The 23446-nt window shown below is 43.3% G+C and overlaps 1 protein-coding gene across 1 annotated transcript in view; it reads right to left on the bottom strand.

Moving 5' to 3' along the window:
* Window positions 1-23446, bottom strand: part of LOC126188636 (multiple PDZ domain protein) — a 1242986-nt gene that overhangs the window by 466967 nt on the left and 752573 nt on the right. The window contains exon 13 of the mRNA XM_049930237.1: window positions 15958-16052. Coding sequence (XP_049786194.1) covers window positions 15958-16052 — 95 coding nt within the window. The remainder of the gene's footprint in view (window positions 1-15957; window positions 16053-23446) is intronic.

Below are 23446 nucleotides of genomic sequence, written 5' to 3'. Positions count from 1 at the left end.
TTCTTCTTCTACTGTATTTCTTTTCCCCATTCCTGTCAATCGTTCCCTTATGCTCTCCCTGAAACTCTGTACAACCTCTGGTTCTTTCAGTTTATCCAGGTCCCATCTCCTTAAATTCCCACCTTTTTGCAGTTTCTTCAATTTTAATCTACAGTTCATAACCAATAGATTGTGGTCAGAGTACACATCTGCCCCTGGAAATGTCTTACAATTTAAAACCTGGTTCCTAAATCTCTGTCTTACCAATATATAATCTATCTGATACCTTTTAGTATCTCCAGGATTCCTCCATGTATACAATCTTCTTTTATGATTCTTGAACCAAGTGTTAGCTATGATTAAGTTATGCTCTGCGCAAAATTCTACCAGGCGGCTTCCTCTTTCATTTCTTAGCCCCAATCCATATTCACCTACTATGTTTCCTTCTCTCCCTTTTCCTACTGTCGAATTCCAGTCACCCATGACTATAAAATTTTCGTCTCCCTTCACTACCTGAATAACTTCTTTTATCTCATCATACATTTCATCAATTTCTTCATCATCTGCAGAGCTAGTTGGCATATAAACTTGTACTACTGTAGTAGGTGTGGGCTTCGTGTCTATCTTGGCCACAATAATGCGTTCACTATGCTGTTTGTAATAGCTTACCCGTACTCCTATTTTTTTTATTCATTATTAAACCTACTCCTGCATTAGCCCTATTTGATTTTGTATTTATAACTCTGTATTCACCTGACCAAAAGTCTTGTTCCTCCTGCCACGCCGGCCGCGGTGGTCTAGTGGTTCTGGCGCTGCAGTCCGGAACTGCGGGACTGCTACGGTCGCAGGTTCGAATCCTGCCTCGGGCATGGGTGTGTGTAATGTCCTTAGGTTAGTTAGGTTTAAGTAGTTCTAAGTTCTAGGGGACTTATGACCTAAGATGTTGAGTCCCATAGTGCTCAGACCCATCTGAACCATTTTGAACCTCCTGCCACCGAACTTCACTAATTCCCACTATATCTAACTTTAACTTATCCATTTCCCTTTTTAAATTTTCTAACCTACCTGCCCGATTAAGGGATCTGACATTCCACGCTCCGATCCGTAGAACGCCAATTTTCTTTCTCCTGATAACGACGTCCTCTTGAGTAGTTCCCGCCCGGAGATCCGAATGGGGGACTATTTTACCTCCGGAATATTTTACCCAAGAGGACGCCATCATCATTTAACCATACAATAAAGCTGCATGCCCTCGGGAAAAATTACGGCTGTAGTTTCCCCTTGCTTTCAGCCGTTTTTTTTAAACTAAACGGATCATGTTCTCAGAGACCATTTTTTGTGCATAGAATGTCGGCTGATTCTACCGAAGAAAACAAACTGATCTGAATTTCGTCGAGAGTTGTTCGGAGTCTATAGGTTCGGCCGATGGGATCGGCTGCACTGTGACCGTGCACGTAGAGATATATAGATTTGAAAATATCGGCTGTCTTCTGCCGATGTCGGTCATCAGCTGAATCAAGCGATGTCAACGCTACTGTCACTGCTGGCTTGCGGTACGCAGAGATTCACAAGCCTTCGAGGCCAGCAATGATACACTTTTATATCAAATAATTAGTTTACTATAATTTTATTTGTGGTTTTGTGTGTGTTGCAAGAGCAGATGACAGATATCAAGTCGACTGTAATGCTATCCCGTTACACAGGTTTAAATGTCTCTGAGCACTATGGGACTTAACATCCGAGGCCATCAGTCCCTTAGAACTTAGAACTACTTAAACCTAACTAACCTAAGGACATCACACACATCCATGCCCGAGGCAGGATTCGAACCTGCGACCGTAGCGGTTGCGCGGTTCCAGACTAAAGCGCCTAGAACCGCTCCGCCACACCGGCCGGCCGGTGCACTGGCATTCTCCATAATTTTTGTAGTGGGTTATGACAATTAACCCCCTATACCTTATGTCACGGACTGGCATCATACCAACGCAACGCCAATAACTGGATGGTTAACTGTTTCTGAGCGGTAGTAACGACACGCGCAGTTTCTACACGAAGCTACCAATGCCTCCGACATGTGCTGTCATTTATTGAGTGCTTAAGATTCTTCTGGACCGACTTGCTGCGCCTCATTGCTCAAGACATGTTTAGAGAATTATAGCTAGATACAGAGGTAACTTCAGTTCTGAAAATTATTTGTTCTATAGTATCTCTGACGTGACGTAAATCACATTCTGCTGTACTCAAAAAATACTGTAAAATATCCACCATTAGCCATTTGTGTACCTTTGTGGGTGTATACCCGAAATGAAATGGTACCAAATATTTTCGATGATTTATAGCACCAGGATATTTCAGTCATTAATTGTGATAATTTTTACGTTTATATACTTTAATTTATTAGAAGTTTCCAATAATTCATATGAACGTTTAACCTCATCATTGGTTTGGGTGATTACATTTCACTTTTATTGCGATTTGGTAATTCTAACTAATCGCTAATACTCTGAAGCTTTAAATTTATTATCTATCCTCGAGATTTTATGCTCCACGAAATGCAAATGCACATGTCAAAGTTCGTGTGCCACCTGCGGAAAAAGTCTTTGACAGTTTCAAAATTCTACGTAATAGACAGAATGATCTACTGGATTCAAATACAGAATGGCAGAGGCACTCTCAAAGCAGGGAAAAGGCATGAAAAATAAAATGAGAGAAAGCTTTTAGCCAGTACAGAGGCAGAAGTACTATACAGGAAGCTACTATACAGGAAGCTACTATACAGGAAGCATGGGGCCCAACATAATCGGTCGGTGCAAAGAGAGGGAGGGAGGGAGGGAGGGAGGGAGGGAGGGAGGGCGGGAGGGAGGGAGGGAGAGAGAGAGAGAGAGAGAGAGATACACTTCCCGAATTTTGGCGAAAGTTGCCGATTCTGATGACAGCCTTGTCAGCGCTTGTGCGCGACCCACGCGGCTGGTCTTCACAGGCACGGGGATTTCAAGTACATGCGTTCACTTGCACAACGGCTGAGAATTTGCAATTTGCGGTGCGCGAATGCGCTTCACTACATACCAGAGTTGGGTAAAATGTACGTAAATGACGAATACAGATGTAAATTATTCGTTAATCGTGAAAAACAATATTATATGAAACGTTACTCTTACACGAATGAAAACACTTATTCGTTATCTATGAATAAAATGTGTTACAAATAATAGATTAATCTGAAATCTAATGCCTTTGGTTGCTCAAATTCTTTGTCATTTGTTAAACTATTGTACGTTATGTTTCTTTTAAATCAGCTTTTTTCCCGGGTTCGATTCCCGGCGGGGTCAGGGTTTTTATCTGCCTCGTGATGACTAGGTGTTGTGTGCTGTCCTTAGGTTAGTTAGGTTTAAGTAGTTCTAAGTTCTAGGGGACTGATGACCATAGATGTTAAGTCCCATAGTGCTCAGAGCCAAGTCAGCTTTCAACATCAGGAACTTTATTTGATTTTCGAAGATTTGCCGTTGTGAGCCTAAAGAAACTACGTTCTACACATGAAAAGAGCATCTTGGTGCGTTATATCTCTTGAATTCGTCTTCATATCATGATAACGATATATGACTTTAAATTCACGTTGTTTTTCCGGCAAAGACTGAGAAATAATTTCGCTGTAGTTTTTGGCAAATAATTCGTTGTGATTCCACGTTAGCTCCACTTCTCCAATCATAACTGACATGACACGATTTCACTGTAGTTTGTTACAAGTCTCTCTTGGTCATGGACAGGTGAACTACTTGTTTATAAATCGTGGGTAAGCTATTTCTGCAATAATTGCAGTTCGTGTAGAAAGACGTATAAACGTCTTCCAGTCGTCTCTGACCCTTTCATGATACAAAAGTTGCCAATGTGATGCAATATTATGAACTCTTTTTATGTACTCAAACCAAGTGTATCTTTCTAAGTTTTTGAATCTCACTGCTTTATGAAACTGCATAGACGCATGCCGGATGGAAAAACCATTCCATATTAGTAGTTCTTTAGATTTAGAGTCTATGGATGTCAGTCGTTAGCAACAGATTTGTACAAGAGTTAAAGAACAACCGCCTTCAGTCACAATCCTGACTTTATTTCAATGCACGATACAGTTCGACTCCTGGGGGCTCATGTTTGACAGTCTCCGTCTTTTTTCAGATTTAGGTTAAATCTGGGCGCTGAATATAAGCCGACATGGCTCGAAATGCACCGTGCATTGGAATAAGTCACGACTGTGACTGCAGGCAGTTGTTCTTTATTTTACGAAAGTAGAAACACTGACATCAATGGATAAAATTATGAGTTTCTGTTGGCTAAATTCTCATCTTTGGCTGCTTACGTAGAGCACTCTCACTTGTTAGTAGTGGGGTGGGGGTGGGGGAGTAATTGCAAGTGCAAAATCAGTTGAATTGGGCCGCATCGGTAGCGTAACTGCTAAGGCCTTCCGCCTATGAAGTACTTTTGTGTCGAATTTGTTACGCCGCAAAGCGAGTAAAGCTGTGCTCAACCCGAAGGTTGGTTTGAACACTGTAGCGCTTTACTGGGCATTGCAGTGTGCCCTTGACTTTCCCCCATCTCTGAACATACTTATACAGACAGTTAGAAGGGGGGTGCAGGCCGGTGTGACCGAGCGGTTCTAGGCGCTACAATCTGGAACCGCGTGACCGTTACGGTCGCAGGTTCGAAACCTGTCTCGGGCACGGATGTGTGCGATGTCCTTAGGTTAGTTAGGTTTAAGTAATTCTAAGTTCTAGGGGCCTGATGACCTCAGAAGTTAAGTCCCATAGTGCTCAGAGCCATTTGAACCATTTTTTAGAAGGTGGCCTACAGTTCAACATTTATTCAGAAATACGGTGCATCTCAACTTGGCGTTTTTTTCATTGTTAGAGAGGAAAAAAGCTACAAGGAATACAACAAAAACGTAGGACCAGCGGGTAATCCAACACAAAACTTTTAGCTTTGGTGTTTGGAACTTGAACCACTGAGCCACATTTACACGCAAACTACCAATACGTTACTCATTAAATAGAAGCTGCACTGATCCACGAGAACAGACGATAGTCACAGAATTCGGTACGAGAAGTAAACAAAGAATATATAGTGGCAGTCCATGTTATACGTTATTTAAGTTACAAATAATGTATTCATGAATGAATTTGTTTGATTGATCTACTTATTCGAATTATTATCCAGGCAGAAATTTATTCGAACAATGCCAATCTCTGCTTACCACTGCACCTTCCGATTCATTTCTCTCTCTCTCTGTCCACTGTAGCTCATATTATCAACTGTACCGAGTCCTACTAGTTCATTTACTCGATTTACACACGAAAGCCTACGGAGTAGCTGGATTGAACTTTATTTTATTAATTGTCGAGAAGTTGACAATTATAGTCTGTTGTCACGCTCCTGACCATAAATCTTTTGAATCTGTTCTGTCCAAAATACTCGTACGTCTCAATGTCTGTGCAATTTTAGCAGCAGACTGAATGTAAGCATATTTCATCAGCTATTCTTTACGCAAATTTACAGTTCCACAGATACAACAATGATCTTCAGTAACATTCAGCAATCAATTATCACTTTAACTTTCGTTGCACATAATCATACTCAGTCGCTGTGCTAACGCTTGACGGATCTCACGTGTACAGTACACACTTTCTCCAAGAAGACGTGGTAAATGGACAGCTAAAAAGACACTCTAATTCCAAATCCATTCGAACGCTTGCTGGACCCACTGATGCCGCTATTTTGTGAAGGAAGCTGTGTAGGGTCTATGTTCCCTTAGCCGCGTGGCCCTGGCCAGGCGACTATTGCCCAGCACTCTATGAGCGAGCGCCGCGTCATAGCGACTGAAGGAACCACCAGCTGCTGCGTGCTTCCGCTTGCGTGTGAGGTAGACGTACGCTGCTTGCGCGAATTCGCGACGCGGATGTAATGCTCTAACGAAGAAGGCTATGTAGTATTATACATCATTATTCAAAGAGTGTGTCACCATGTATTTTTTCCCTTATTAATAATGTGATCCTTCCAATGCATCAAAGAAATGTTAAAACATTATCTTCTGCTACACGAAGTGTTGTTACGTGTTCAGTTCCTCAAAAGCCTGTTGTCGCAAATATGTGATATATCCAATTGTATCCGACAAGTATATCTTAGAGTTGATCTTATATACTCTATAAAACCTCATTACCGGTTACAAAATATGAGTTTTGATGTTTTATTTCAAGTAGAAATTTATCCAATTACTCAGGGGTTAATTCAGAGGTTAGTAATTTTCGCCACGATGGTGTATTCCATTGCAAAGGATCCGTTGTAAGGGAGCCCTTTGTGCTAAGTTCGAACAGTCGCTCGAGCATGAATACACCAGGCAGAGCCAGCGAAGTGGTTGTGGCCATTAGAAGACGCTACGACCTACGACATTACGTAAAACAGCAGCTTACTCCTAAACTTTGTGAACTAGCACAGTTAGATTGGCTACGAAAATTAGAGCCCTTTGTGCAGTCGGCAGTTTTTCTTGGAACCCAAATTTTGAAATAATCCGCAAGCAAGAGCTCTATCTCACAGGGACCCGAGTTGCTCTACTGTCAAAACGAGTTTCCTCAGGTGGCACAATTAGCCTGCAGACTGCAATAGTCCTACAGTTTAGACGCCATGTTGAAACAGTTTAACTGAATGCTTAAAGTAACATTATGTCGACGTAAGATTGCCAGTTATTCGGAGGAACACTTAATACAAGTAAGCTTGTGCTCGCAAATTCTAAAAAATCAGACTACCTGGATTTAAGATGGCAATTCGTGCTTACGATCGTATCCAAACCACCGACCCTCCATGTCGCCACTTAAGCAATCTGACAAGTCTTACAGCCATTTGCCATCATTCACTGTATCTCTCTCACTCGCCCTCATTTATTTATTTCAATTCTTAATTTTCTACGTGTCCTTTGGTTACTTATGCGTTGCGGTTTCCCCCTATTGACCAGGGTCCAGTAATAACTATTTGGTACCCAATCACTTTTGCCAGTTATTTCAGTGTATTGTCAGTTGTGTGAGCTTCATTATTAATTCACGAGTATTTGTGTGTATTTTACCAAAATACACATATCTGAGATGATAGTCGACTCTTATAAGTGTAAGTATAGTTGTGCTGTTCCCTTGTGTCCTTAATCTGCCGTCATGCTTGATCAACTCCACTGAAATTGTGTAGAAAATGTCAAATTACACCTGTAGCACGGTCATGGCATTGAGTATGGTAGTGGGTGCTCGCTTCCAAGTCACACGGCTAGGAATGCGTTTTCACCTTTCCAAATTAACTTTGTCGAGTAATTTCAAATTCTAGTGGCAGGCTATATCAGAGAGGTGTTGTGAATTATGCATAAGAGTAGTTCTAAAAACTCTCGAGAGCGTACGGTCGAAGCAGAATGAATCAACAAGTACTTTGTCCCACATACATTACATCTCGCGTAACTGCCCAAGACGGGGAGATCAGAGAAAGGAGAGAGTTCATATGGGGAATTACCGACAGTCGTTCTTTCCTAGAGTTATTCTTTCCGCGTACCATTCGCGAATTTTACACTAAATAACAGCAGTCTCACAAGTAACTCCCGTTAACTCCGTCCACAAGTCCTGGCCTGCCCTTCGTGACCGACCGACCGCCGTCCCGTCTTCCGCCGACGACGTCACTGGATGCGATTATGGAGGGGTGCGGGTCAGCACCATAGAGGAAAGAAGTATGTAGAGCGGCCTTCCCCGCGGCGAAGGACCGGAGGGCGTGTACCCGGTCCCCCAACCCCTTGGGTACCTACCGCGCCTAGCGCAGCACCAGTCCACGCTGCTCGCGTTTCTATCGGGTTTACTTTAGATTTGTTAGTTTTCAAATTGCTACCGACGGTAGAAAGCGGAAATATTTTTTATTTTATTTATTTATTATTTTTTTTACATACAGACGGGACGAAATGAGTCCGACAATACCCGACAGTACACTATCGACATACGTGACTCGACATTGTACATTCACCTTACAGTCGCAGTGCGTCACAATATCTGTGCATTCTTAGCGTCTGCTGAAATGATAAACATCGCACAAATATACATCATCATATAGTACGCTCATATGGAAAGGTGTTGATATATAACGTACTTGATTTATTCCAAAAGAAAAGCGGAGAGGTTTGCTTTGTTTTAAAAAACGTAAAAATAGGACACCTCTGGTTGAGAGGGAGGACATTGTAGCATGGTGTGCACACTTTCTTAGAACAATGAGAGAGAACGAGAAATATTCGAGAAACCTACAAATTTCATCTGAACTTCAACTCCAGTTAGTAGATCATTAAACAAGAATTTCATCTTAATTTCGTATACTTCTCTCTAGAAAAATTTATTAATATTGTATTACACATTCGCTTCAATTATTACACAGTAACACAAGTTTTCCTCTTTTTTTTCCTTTCCTACGCTTTCCTCTAGAATATACTAAAAGTGAAATTATTGTTGCCTCCAACAAAGACAACCGCATTGTGCGACTGTAAAACAAGTTTTATTTTCCTGTTGTTCATTACGACTGTTTTTTTCTAGACGTAATATATCAGAATGTATGTTTGTTATATACTGCACTTACACGAAGTACAGTTTAGGAACCGTGTTAACATTTTGTCCGAGCGCAGTTACATCGCTTGTGCGCGTCATTCAAAACAACCAATACCACAACATGTCAACAGTTCATAGCGCCGTCAGCTGAAGTGAACAGGTTATAATAAATGAGCGAATAAATTCAATAATACAGGTAACACAGTGTCCTGAAATCAGGCACCAACGACTTAAAAAAACATACAGTGAGCGTCCTGAGCTGATGAATCCAGGTGTCTTTTCATGTCATTACGTTTTTCTTTCACGTCTAGCTTCGGTTTGTGTAGGCAGCACACGAAGAAGAGAAACAAGAGGCAGCTTGACACTCCGCATAGTAGGCGGCAATAGCCGCGCGTGTGGCGCGTAGCTGCCAACCTCTTCGCGGAGAATCTCCTACATATCTCAGACATTTTCTCGAGAATGGAACGACGCATCACTCTCTTTCCACCATTAAAAACAATTTCGATATGTTAGGTTGCTGCATACGAAATGTAGCTATGTCCAAAACCCACTAAATCCAAACTGGCCGACGATTACATTTTTCACATCAAACTTTTCAGAATTCGCGCGGTTTTATACTTTACTTCGAAGTATCACAATAACTATGGGCCCTAATGAAAACAAACCAAGTTAATTATCAAGCTGCAATGTGTAGCTATAAAATGTGGAAAAATTATATTTTTTTACCAAATAGTTTCCTGAAAATCGAATGAAAAAGACTACATAGCGAAGAACGCGCGCGAACCCCAAAACAAAGGTTTTTATTTTTTTACGCGAAAACTAGAAGTTAACAACAGCTTTACTTCATCTACGTAAAACAGTTTTTTAAAGGCAAATCAGCCGAGCTGTCTAAGGCGCTGCAGTCATGGACTGTGCGGCTGGTCCCGGAGGAGGTTCGAGTCCTCCCTCGGGTATGGGTGTGTGTGTTTGTCCTTAGGTTAATTTAGGTTAAGTAGTGTGTAAGCTTAGGGACTGATGACCTTAGCAGTTAAGTCCTATAAGATTTCACACACATTTGAACATTTTGAACAAAGACAAATCGGTTGACATGAAATTTCTCTCCCCGTGTACCATGCGATACGTTTTGCTTGGAGCGACCACTACCTCGGTGGTTATGGATACCCAGATAGCGGGGGAAGCTTGACACACCTCGCACAGCCCGAAGGCCATTACTTCTATGCTCTGTGGTCAGCACACACCGCTCTTCCGACCGTTGCTAGTTTTCGTGACCTGAAGCCACTACTACTCAGCCAGCTGATTGCACCCGGTTCAGCGCTCCCATCAGAGGAAAATCCCTATCAGTACAGGGAACTGAAACCTGCTCCTCCCACCACCACCTACAGAGGTGGTGGTCCTCCGCCTGGCAGTTATCCGCGCTGGCCACTCAGCTACGAAGGCGGACGGTACCAGAAGTACTTTCCGGTCAAAACAGTAACGTGGTTTGGGGAATAGTTTTAGATGTAGATGTAGCAGTTCCGCGCTTGCTTTCTGTGCAGACATGATGAATTTTTGTGTCTCATCCGGTGCATTGTACGGATTTTTAACGCTCTCTGTGGATTATGATTCTATGGAAACAGGAACGGAATCACAACCGCAGCACAGGCTCCGTCACGGGATTACGTCTAATCCTTCTTAAAACGGACGCAGATAACACATTGGTGGAAGGCAGCGGGGCTTTCTGAAGCGGAGCAGCGGTTCCGAATCCAGGCAGTGTTCAGCCAATTAAGATGCAAATTGCGCCGCAAGTTTCCAGGCCGCCGGACCGCGTATCCTCCGGCCGGACGGCCAAGTCTGCTGGCGGCGCGGCGTAAATATTGGTCCGAAAACTTGGGTGGAGTGTGGCTGTGGGGCAGCTCGTTAAAACTCGCTATCTACGGGTCCGAGAAGCCACGAGGCCCCGCACGCCTGTTTGCGCCCGCGTAATGAGCGAGACTCGGTTTCCGCTGTGTTTCGAGGGCGCACCCTGCCCTGCCTGTGCCACCAGGCTCTGTTGTTTTACACAATTACACGTAATGGCGCTCCAGCGTTTATCTGATACCTCGACGACAACAGAGCGAGGCTTACCTAACGGCGTGCCTAAGAGCGCTAACATTTTAGCAATCGCCAAAACCGTATAATGTTTCGTGTTCTAACTAGTGCGGGAATTGATCTTGTACCGGTTCCCTGTCCCGGTCTCTTCTTTTGAAAGAGACCGATTGACATGGAAAATATTCTTGCTGCGATACATTACTGCAACTAAATAACCTAAAACCGTAAGTTATGTTAAGTTGCATATGGGTGAACTGCACTTGGTGTTTCAGTGGTTGTTCGAGAAGAAGCCTACTTACCTCTTATCTTCTGAAGAGGAATTCTCCGTAAATCGTGGCTGCAAATAATACTATTTTTAACAGCGAAATTCACTACTACGATAACATGCAAAGTCTTTACTTTAAGAAAAAAGGATGCAACCTTCTTTAATGGTCCAAGATAATTATAAAACTCTTACATCTAGTAGTGTAACACAATCAATCCTACATGAGAGCCACTCGGAATTCATACGTCAATATAGTGATCGCGAGGTCTGGTAATACTGTCTCGAGCTTTACAAATATTTCAAATAATTTCACTGTCTTTACTTCCGATTCTCATTCATAAGATCAAATTAAAGTTGCCCGAGGTAAGATTATCACTGTTTTATTTCCACTTACATGGAAATAACTAGTCCATACGATACGAGTGATACATGTTCATATCACAAAGGCTTACTGATAACCCGTACAAGACTATTACCACACTAAGGTTATCAGTTTTCCGTCTACCCGCTTAGGGTGTGCTTTTGTGATAACTCGACCATCTCCGGCGACGTTCATCATAATGATCTAATTCATTTACGTCTATCACGTTAGCTTTTATAAACGAAATTGCAATTACAAAGCGTCAGCACAGATAAAGAGTTAGGCACTGTTAGATTGATTTTTCTAATAAGGCGAACATTAAATATTATTACAGGACGTCGTGCTTCTTGTTGTCAATTCTGGTACGGAATTTCTTCCGATCTGCCGTCGCTGAACGACGAAGTAACCCACGGTCAGAGCTTTCTCAGACTCTGGGTCGTGATCATCTGTCATTTGTGGAGTGGATAAACGGTCTCTGTCGGTACGCACAGCTTTTGAGTCGTCATCAGTCTTCTAACTGGTTTGACGCGGCCCGCCACGAATTTCTTTCCTGTGCCAACCTCTTCATCTCAGAGTAGCACTTGCAACCGACGTCCTCAGTTACTTGCTGGATATATTCCAATCTCTGTCCTCCTCTATAGTTTTTTTTTCCCTCTACAGCTCCTTCTGGTACCATGGAAGTCATTCCCTAATGCCTTAAGAGCCGTCCTTTCATCATGCCCTTCTCCTTCTCAGTGTATTCCACATATTCCTTTGCTCTCCGATTCAGCGCAGAACCTCCTCACTGCTTACGTTATCAGTCCACCTAATTTTCATCATTCGTCTGTAGCATCACATCTCAAATCCTTCGATTCTCTTCTGTTCCGGTTCTCCCACAGTCCTTGTTTCACTACCATACAATGTTGTACAGTAGCTAAGGCAGCGAATGCAGTTCCATGGCCCGCATCTCGTGGTCGTGCGGTAGAGTTCTCGCTTACCACGCTCAGGTTCCCGGGTTCGATTCCCGGCGGGGTCAGGGATTTTCTCTGCCTCGTGATGGCTGGGTGTTGTGTGCTGTCCTTAGGTTAGTTAGGTTTAAGTAGTTCTAAGTTCTAGGGGACTTATGACCACAGCAGTTGAGTCCCATAGTGCTCAGAGCCATTTGAACCATTTGAACAGTTCCATGCTAAACAAATGATTACTCGCATGTGGCACGAACACCACAATCTCTATATTGCCTGGATTGAGAAATCTGGTCCCTGGCAATTGAACTGTAGATTCTAGTCGCTGGCACTGAACTGTAGATCCTTGTCGTCTGCATCGTCTGCCATATTTTTATTAGGAAAAAGATTTTACAGGTCATTAAGGATTATTTACTTGTTTCTGGTTTCAAATCTTATGTCGGTGAGTGTAACAGTGCTTTGAAGGGAACGAACAGTTCAAGGCAGGCTTTCAATACTTCATTAGAAGACGTCCACATAAGGGGTTAATTCCTGCTCACACATGAGCTAATTATTTTCCTATATCTCTTATAGCTATGTCCTACAAATAGTAACAGAAAATTACTTCGTTAAATTAAAACTGCGAGGTCATTTTTACTGTGTATTTCCCGCAAAAACTGACGATTATCTGCAAAACTATTCATAAAATTTGTTATTTGTTACCATGGACATGTATAGCTCTTGTCGAAATAGATCACATGTTCTACGCACAAGGGAACCTCCTCATTGTATCCCCCTCAGATTTAGTGCTAAGATGGCCCAGTGGATAGCGCGTCCACGGTCCAAGCACAAGGTGTGCAACATGGTGCGTATTTGAATAGCCATGGGTCGTGGTTATGTGGTCACGGTGTTGGACTGCGAAGCTCGTGTCCTATTATTTTTTTTCTCAAAATTATGAACTGTCCATCCTGTCATTGACGTGTCTGTTCGGTATATTCATATCTGTGTCTCTATCGTGGTGTCTGCTACAGCGACATCTAACGAAGCGACCTCCAGACATAGGTTACCCCTATTTGTTATAAACAAGTAACCCATTTTATGACTCTTGCGTTCCGTTTTGGAAGTTTTGAGTCTTGAATTCCTTTGTTGTAACATAGTTCACACCAATTTATTTGTTGTTTTCATTTCTGTGAGAGGCCTATGCGGCATTTCACCTGCTCTCACTATTCGTCATATTTACCTACGATGGTAATATATTCTTACCACATGACTCATATTCTATAACCAGTGTGTAGTATGACAATTGCCAAGACTACAAAATGGAAACAAACACGTCAATGACCGGAAGGACAGTTTATAAATTTGTGAAAAAAAAAAAAAAAAACAGGGCACGAGGGAGATCTGAGCAAGGATCTTCTGCTTTGCATTTCAACACCATGACCACACAACGATCACGCCAACGTTTTTGAAATTCACTCGATGTTGCACATCTTGAGCTTGGATGGTTCATTGTTTCTGTTTTGCTTCTTTCTCCACAGTTCAGTACACCTTCTTCTTGTTTTCATGCTTGATCCGTGTACAGATTTTGATGGGATATCCAATGGGCCATTTTACCGCTAAATCTGAGGGGGGTGCGATGGGGAGTTTGCCTTGTCAGAAGCACTATCTTCCTGAGAGCTCTGCATTTAAAATCCTGTTACGAGAATTACACTGTCGCATTTCCAGCACGTTTGTCTGCGACAGTGGGTGGCAACTTAAATGCTGGCAGATAAAGCAATACTTCAGATACCTCGAATGTCAAAATGTACGAGAATTTCGTTTTAGACTGAGAAGTAGTTGTCCTTGAGCATTTTAATATTAGCTTATACTTAACGAATACTTGCTTAGTTCATTCGTAATTTTTACTATCAGTGGCAGTATGTCTGAGAAAACGATGTGAACTTTGTTCATGATGCGTTTGCATTGTTTACGACACCTGAATTTTGCGCTTCACCCGAACTTCAAGGTTTGGCTAATATAGTGCCTAATTCACCAATTTCTGTTGCATCTTATGGCGTTGTACTGCACGATGACAGAATGTATGAGGAATGCACAAGTGAAGAAAAGTAGAATTAATTTTGTATCTTGCCAATACACGGATCACACTAGAGTTTCGAAACGATACATTTTGACTGTCACCGTCTTTTGAATTTTTTCTGCTCTTTTCCCGAAATCTGGACCGATCGACGTAATTGACTCAAGTTCGTACAGAATTCGAAAACATATTTTTTGCGTTATAGTGACACCTCGGGGCCGTCATATTGTAGTTTAGCAAGAAATGACGTACGAAGGAGTTTGGTCGGAATGCTACGACAGCTTCGGCTCGACATTCTTTTTAGGCAAAAGTCAGTATCGCTGGTAACAGAGTACTTTTCCCATAGTCCCCAGACGATCAGGAAGCGTGGAAACTTTAAGCAGCTGGCTCGATGTCTTTACGAATTAGGGCTGCACACACTGACGACTCCAAGCAATCAGAGATAGCTGGCTGGCCGACCATGTTCCCTGGCGCCGCCGTTATCAGGGTTGGTCTGCCAAATTAGTTTATAGTCTTCCGTGCAGTGATTGACGCTATCTTTAAAGTGCTAGCGCGAATGAGAACAGATCGAAATAAGTACTGCCTCATATGATGAGATTTCCTTATTGCCTCTGAGAATATTCAGCGTACGAACCTAGTGAACAAAATTATCAAGACAACCTTCTCCTTTCACGGCGTCAATAGAAAGAGATTCATCCTCCTGACACTGACACAAGTTAATAGCGCAGCCAGGATCGCGTTGAGGGACACGAAGTAATGTAGTACGCGCTTGTTATCGCCTTAGAAGAAAGCTTGTGAGCCAGTGGGAGGACGACTGGCTTGAGATACAATCCAAAAAGCTATGCCAGTTCAAGCCTGCTACACGGTAAAAAAATGGACATAATTCCAATCACTCAGATGGGGAGCAGTGGCCTTAACAAGACTAACAGCGCCAACGCTTGCACACTAAAGCTCCGTAACGCACGTCGGCGCGACTGCGTGATGTTAAGCCGTCGTATGCGGACATCACGACGTGACAGTTGCGTGGATCCGGTACGTTTTAAGTGTAAAACTTTTATCTGGGTCTTAATAGCTTCAGATCATGTTTACAACATTAGGAGACAAAACGTTAGACACAGAAATAAACCTTAGACATCAGCCTAATCCACATAAAACAAAATTCACCAAGGATCCAATATTTCAGTTTTTGTTATCAAGTTTTCTCAATAGAGTTCATACTGGAAGATATCGCAGTCCGTCTGTTTAAAGGTTTCCATGTGATCTAGTCTACTTTCCTTCCACGGATTAGAAGTCCCGAAGGGTTTATCCAGGTGAACAGCTGTGCAATCCTAACTGCTTAAGGTTCTTCTATGGACTTATTTTATCCTGACGGTAAATTAAGGAAGCCGCAGTTTGATATTAAGCCACTTGTCGGTAATTTACAGTCGTGCTTCGGTTTCTTCAATTTTTCTTCTTTCTCCACCATCAGCTGTCTCCCGCCGAATATCCTGAGACTGCAAGACAAGCCACCTTTAACGAAGCTGTTAGCTCGGATACACGAAGCATCCAGTCTTGAAGTTTCACAAACGAATACACAAACTTACTTGAGTGAGCTGAATCGTCTATATCAAACTGACGTCGCATTGCAGGCCAATGGAAAGTGGCTTTCGTAGAGCCCTTGTACCGTTGACAACGCGGAGGTTGGCTGCACTTACCTTAGGACGATAACTTTGAAGACCGGTCCGGGGAGCCCCTTGATGATGGCGGACGCGTTCAGATGGCAGCGACCCTGGAGTACGACGCCATTCACCTGCAACACAGCGTAAGGTCCGTCTGTGAAAAACCAGGCGTCAGGATCGCATGGGCGAAGGAAAGGCTGGGGGGGGGGGGGGGGGTAGAAGCGGGAGTGAAGTAGGTCGCCGCCTCTTAATGGTCATATGGTCATGCACTTTCCTCCTTCACAGGTCTGCAAACTGAAGAACGAACAGGTAATTCCCTACTCAGGCTACGCCAATACGTCACAAGAAGCTACTAGAGGGTATTTAACAAACTTATAACGACCATCCACAGTGCGCCTTATGAAGCACTGGCGACGCAGTGTGAAATATTCCCTAGATCATAACGAGTCCTCCTGGTTGCAGGGTGTTTGCTTTACACACATTTCAGGCCCTACACGCTGTTTGTCCAATGGAGCATAAGAGTCGCGCGCGATTACCCGAGCGGTCTGAGGCGCTGCAGTCATGGACTGTGCGGCTGGTCCCGGCGGAGGTTCGAGTCCTCCCTCGGGCATGGGTGTGTGTGTTTGTCCGTAGGATAATTTAGGTTAAGTAGTGTGTAAGCTTAGGGATTGATGACCTTAGCAGCTAAGTTCCATAAGAACACATTTGAACATTTTTGAGCATAAGCCGTGATTCATCTGAAAAGGTCGTCTTTCGGCACTCAGTGGACGTCAAGCAACGGTATTAGCGTGCAAATTCCAGCCTTTGTCGCCTGCTGCGGAGGCCCATACGTAGCAACGATCGCCGAACTGTCGTTGAGGGGACTCTGCTACTAGTACTTTGGTTCATCTGGGCTATCAACTGCTCAACAACTGCACGTCCATTCGGCCGCACACATCTCCGCAGGCGTTGTTCACCCCACTCATTTATGGCCCATGGTGCACAGTTGCCTCGGTGCCGGTTTTAGAAAGCGCCATTTTGTCACGCACGGTATACTTTAATCCCGCGGCATGTGAACAATTTACAAAATCAGCCGTTTCGGGCAATGCTTTCACCCTTGGCCTGAAAGCCGGTAATAATGCCTTTTGGGATGTCAGATAAGTCGCTCCAGTTCCGCATTGCAACGACAGCACTGTTTTCCGTATCTCCCCGACACGCTTTATGAATCCTCCACTGCTAGTGCTGCCAGCTGGCGTCTGTTATTGCACGTTGACGTCGAACATGGGCGGTGGTCACATTAATGTGACGGGATCGTGTAAAAGAGTCAGTCGATTGTAGCTTTATGTACCGGCTGGACTTTTGATTGAAGCCAGTCTGTCGCAGCAACAGACCGAAAACAGTCGACGCATTCCGGCGTATTCAGTTCTGAATGGACACACAAGATCGATTTGTCATTGTTAAATCATTATTGTTGGCTGCACTCTGTTACCGCCATCGTCACTGTTATTGCCGTTCCTATATTAGCTATTTATCGAGTTTCAATAAGTAGCTTTTAGTTCAAGTTTTCGTCTATGTTTATGAGTAGGAATTTTGATAATAGTGGTTTTTCTGCCTCGCTCAGTGGCGTAGGAATGGAAGAAAACATACGACTGGATAAAAAGTTATCCTCATCATAAATTCTTTGCAATCTATAGTATCTGCGATAACGATTTATATTGTGAAACTGTATTAATTAAAGAAATTCAAAGTAAATTACTGAATGATGACAAATATTTCTTGCAAAATAAAGGTCCCGACAAGTGAGGGTATATGCTTAAGAATAAAGTGATGAAATCACTATGCAAATAAAAAAACTGTATCTTATGTGCTTTCTGTTCACGTAACCTCAGCACTTACGAAATAGAATTATCGCTGATGGGTGCAATCCAGCGCGCAGAATGAGACAGAGCTTCAATAAATTTAAATAAAAAAGTAACTGTTCAATATTCAAACACAAATTTTCAATCTAGCACCAGTTATTAAACATTTAAAGCCAACTAAACATTTAATGCCGAAAACAAACAAAAATCGTATTTAAGGAAATAAATACATACATTTTGAATAGACTTGATTTTTTAAAATGTACTTCATTTACCTGTCCTTGGAATAAAACACTGCACGTTATTTGACAAATCTGGCTGAACAATGACTAGACGCTGCAGAAGCTCCGAGAAGACACCCGAGGAGGAACGTTACGGAGTTCCTTTGTGCGAATGAGGGCGCCATGACCGCAAGGATATCCCTGCCGGGGGACAGTTGGCAGTAATCCTTTTATCTGTAGGGTTCCCTCAGAACTTGCCCCAAAAGGTGTCCTAGTTTCCATTTCGGAACGGCCATTTACTGTTATGCAATACAGTGTGTTTTTTTCCACCATGTACAGACTCAACGGATTGATCGATGAGAGCACACGGAACAAAAAAGGTCTAATGAACTTATGTCGGGAAAGGGATGGTTTCTATCAAGAGACCATTTATCCAGTCACACACTGTCACAGAGGGTGCGGTCTAATAGCGCTGTGCCAGGCAGCCACAGTTACAGTATGTCATAAAAACAGTTTCCACGTGCCTTAACGCGTGCGTGTACGCGCCGTAGCATGTTCTGTTTCACACGTTCACATCAGCCAGCTGCCTCCGAACAGTGTCAAAGGCAGCATGAATGCGCTTCTCCCGTGTCTCCACATCTGGAATGGGCTCTGCATACACGGTACTTTTGAGAGGGCCCCATAACCAGAAATCTTATGGGTTGAGATCCGGTGAACGACGACGCCATGCAACTGGACACCTCGTCCGATCCATCTACCAGGAAAGACACGATTGAGAGGCGCCCGGACGTTAACGGCGAATGGGAGAGGGTGGGGGGGGGGGGGGGGATGGGGGGTGGAGCACCTTCATGTAGCAGCCTCATAACCCTTCGAATCGTCAATGGCACTTCTTCCAGCAGGGAAGGCTAAGTCACCCGCAAGAAACGCCGCTAATTCCGGACTGTTAGGCGAAGTGGAAGACTGGTCTCAAAATACGGCCGCCCATTATCCCGGTCCACGCATTCCGGCTGCACCGATGCTGATGATTCGCCGTCACTACACCGTGGGGGCTATCCCATAGATCACTGTCATGAAAGTTGAAGATAAAACTCCGCGTAAAGGTGAATCTGTGAATGCGATGGATGGCACAAATCCCAGGTGAGAAAACAGTGACAAAACTGCTCCTGACGTGGAATGTCTGTCGCTAGTAAGCCCTGGACATGCTGTAAGTGATAGAGGTAATAACAGTTGTCATGGAGAATGTTCCACACGGTCGTACCCTGTACTGGCGGGCCAACTGCCTGGTACTGACACGGCAGTCGCCTTCCACTGTGTTAATCACATTTTCTCCAGGTCTGGTGTCCGAACATTTCGGGTACGTCCTTCATGATTTCCTGTTTCCTGAAACGACCCTGTCTCAGACAAAAGGCGAAACGATGTTGCAAACAGTGAATGCTGTTGTCCTTTTCGGCGGGGATAGGTCTCCACATACGACCTTCCCGCCCTCTGCCCGTTGCCATTTGCCTTCCCATAGGTAAATACCATGTCGGCAAGCTCTCAATTCAAATAGGGAGCCATTGTGTACAACGGTGCATCACATTCACTACACGTTGAGTCAGCAAGAGAAGTGATGATGATGGTTCAAATGGCTCTGAGCACTATGGAACTTAACATCTGAGATCATGAGTCCCCTAGAACTTAGAACTACTTAAACCTAACTAAGCTAAGGACGTCACACACATCCACGCCCGGCAGGAGTAACCTGCGACCGTAGCGGTCACGCGGATCCAGACTGAAGCGCCTAGAACCGCTCGGCCACACCGGCCGGCTAATGATGATGATGATGATGATGTTTGGTTGTGTGGCGCTCAACTTTGCGGTCATCAGCACCCGTACAAAGTCCCAATTTTTAAATAGTCAAATTTTTATGCAGAACAATTTTGCCACTGTCACGAGTGATGATTATGATGATGAAATGATGAGGAGAACACAAACACTCAGTCCAGCAAGACAAGTGAATGAGACACAAAATTACCAATTACTATGGCAGGAGAGAGAGCTAGGGCATGATGTATCAGAAACAGTGCTACCCTCTAGGAGGAAACCATGCATACTGTAACTTTGGCTGCATGGTACAGCGCGTATTAGATCGCAGTGCCTGTAACAAAGTATGATTGAATAAATAATTTCTAGCCTGGAAACCATGCATTTCCGGACGTTCCGTATTCTCTCACTGATCAATCCCTAGAGTGTGCACACGGTGAAAAAAATCACCTGTAGGGAATAGTGGTAACTACGAGAACATACCGACTTTTTTCTGGGACCGAGTTTTTCAACAGGAACCGACAGGATCACTCAGCTTCGTTAATGTCGGCTTTCTGAAGCGGCCAATACCTAACGCGTGCGACGTGTGGTCAGTGGACCTCCTACTAGGTACCATGTTAGAAAGTCTGGGGCTTAGCGCTCACGATCTCAGAGCAGTAGTGAGAGCGTCTGATTACTTTCACGATTTAGGCGATCAGATGGTGAACAGCCTGCAGCTACACTTTGAGCTGCCACCGCAAACAGACTAGGTACTCGTAATACGCCATCAAATAAAAATGTCAGTTCTCATAGCTCGAATTTCTCTCTGCCGACCAGCCTATAGCGCCTTTCGAAACGTCAAAGAGTATTTTTCTTGTTACTTCCTTCTATTGGTAGCCTTTCTTAATCAGTGAAAAATGACGGGACATGGTTCTTCGTAGGGTGTGCGATCACCACGGACGGTAGTGCATTCTCTGCAGTGTGCTCACATGCTGGCCACAATGTTGGTAAGGAGTTCTTGTGGTAGGGCGTTCCAATCCTCCACCAGCGCGGCTGACCATAGTTGGATGGTCGTTGGTCCATGTGGATGTGCTGTAATACGTCTCTTTAGCGCATCCCAGACGCGCTCGATGGAATTTAAGTCGGGGAAACAGGCACGCCAGTCCATTCGCCGAATATCCTCACCTTCCAGAAGGTGCTCAACCTGCACAGTTCGATACAGTCGTCAATAATAATTTAATCACGGCCGAATTCACCCCTGAAAAGATGCGCACGTAGAAGGGTATCACAATAATGTGACCAGCGAGTGTACCATCTTCGACGATTTGAAAGTAAGTAAGCTCATGATGCATTATGCCAGTTCTCCCATCTCGCGAAACATAACCGCGTAAGTTTTTTTTTTTTTTTGTGGACTGGGGTGATATGTTACAATACAGCATCACCGGTCTATTGCGGTCTAACGCGACGGAATATTAACAAGACGATAATGTAAAATACCTGCGCGAGAGATAAATACTCTGTGCGAACTCGATAACAAAGATATACAGACTGTATTAAGCTACGGCAATGAGATAATTATTCCATGTTGGACATTGGAAGAGAGATGTTCTATGTCGGATTGAGAGGAGATTGTTGGAAGCCGCCATTAAGACAGTAATCTATGTTTTAAGGTATTGAAGAAAATAAATACATATAAAAGCACAAAAGGAGTATCAGTTCGTGACCCTTAATCATTTCCAAAGAAATATTCAGTGATTAAAAAGACACAAGTCGTTCGGAAGTGCTGTGTGGTTTTGGGATTCGTCGAGGATATTTCTCCGAGGACCTCAATAATTTCACGAACTAAAGTTGGACGTCACATTCCATACACATGACTCAGATTAGGAGATTAGGACTTCGCTGCACCGATCGATTTCCGTAGAGCGATAAATTTATCTTTAGCGATTTCAGGTGAAGTTCCAGCACGGAGACTCAACGAGATCTGCTGCTGCGAAACGCATATGATATTACCGTATTCTTTAACTTACGGAGAACAGTAAGCACAATATACACTTCATAACCACCGCAAACATAAATAAAAGGACTCAAATAAGGAGCAAACTGTAAAAAGGAATCGCTACACCAAACCATAAATAAAAATCAATTAATAATAATACGCAATCACATTAATAAAACGCTCATTAAATAATAGAGAGAATAAAAAATAAGTACTTTAAATTGGCGTCCGAGTACAGGGCGGCCAACAATTAAGATTTGTTGTAGCCTATATTGTGTGTATGTATTAATCGTTTCATTGTGTGTGTTCCATGTACGCTGAGCTTTGGTGGAGTTTTGTACGGTGAGCAGAGCAGTCACGATCCCCACCGCAGAACTTCACACCGCTGCAAGTTGAATAAGGCAGGCACACACAAAAATTTCACAACCTTTTCAATCTGGTCTATATGTAGAAAGAAATTAATATTCTCAGTCTGTAGAGGAAGAGGTAGTTAGAGTTTTCATTTGTTTTCAGTATTGCAGAAGTAGATATAGAGAAATATATGTTCATTCTTGTCAGGTGTAATTTCATGTTATAGTGTATTTAAGTGTGAAACCTGATGGGTATTGTGCGTGTTTTTTGAGTTGATATGGTAAAACTAGAGCCCGAGTAAAAATGGATCAAGAAAAACTTCCAGACGTTCATGAAATGAGTGATAATTCTGCTGTAGAGGAAACAGCAGCTTCGTCTCAGCAAGAGACAAAACCCATGACTCAGATTTTAGCGTAACTAAAACTTTTGCCTGTAGAAGTACAGGCTGTATCCCAGAAGCAGGAGGATATGTCACAAAAGCAAACTGACATGTCAACTGTAGTGCAAACCATGTTACAAAAGCAAACAGACATGACACAAAAGCAGTCTGACTTATGTCAGATGCAGACAGATATGTCAGTGGTTATTCAATCGTTAGTGACGCAACAACAATAGATCTCAAATGAGATAACAGAGGTGCGCGAGGCCCAAAAGTAATTTCCTTTAGAGGTTCCAAAGGTGACACAGGAAATGCATACTATGAAGTAGAAATAGGAGGAAGTGGAGATTTCCGTAGTCGAGTTGACAGAAACGGTAACAAATATAGCTTCTGATATACGCAATCACATTAATAAGACCTCATAAAACAAAAATGGTTCAAATAGCTCTGAGCACTATGGGACTTAACATCTGAGGTCATCAGTCCCCTAGAACTTAGAACCACTTAAACCTAACTAACCTAAGGACATCACACACATCCATGCCCGAAGCAAGATTCGAACCTGCGACCGGTAGCGGTCGTGCGGTTCCAGACTGACAAGCCTAGAACCGCTTGGCCACACCGGCCGGCGCTCATTAAACAATAGAGAGAATAAAAAATAAGAACTTTAAACTGCCCACACCATAGCAACTGAATCACCAAAACGATCATGTTTGACAAGTTCCTGAGTGCGTTACGTACCATCGTAAGACGGGAGCTGGGAGCACGCAACGCACCGGAAACATTGTCGAACATTATTGTTTCGGTGGTTCACGTGTTCGCCTCATTGCGTATTTCTTTTAGTTACTTTTCGTACTATACGGCACCGGTTCTTTCTATCTATGGTCCAAGCTTCATCGAGCTATGTTACCTTGTAGTGACACATCATGCGATAGTTACATTCGTCCTCAAAGTTTTG

Source organism: Schistocerca cancellata, chromosome 5, assembly GCF_023864275.1.
Source record: "Schistocerca cancellata isolate TAMUIC-IGC-003103 chromosome 5, iqSchCanc2.1, whole genome shotgun sequence".
In the NCBI taxonomy this organism is placed as follows: Eukaryota; Metazoa; Arthropoda; class Insecta; order Orthoptera; family Acrididae; genus Schistocerca; species Schistocerca cancellata.
The sequence above is the reverse complement of the archived record's forward strand: the minus strand, read 5'-3'. Positions and strand labels throughout refer to the sequence as shown.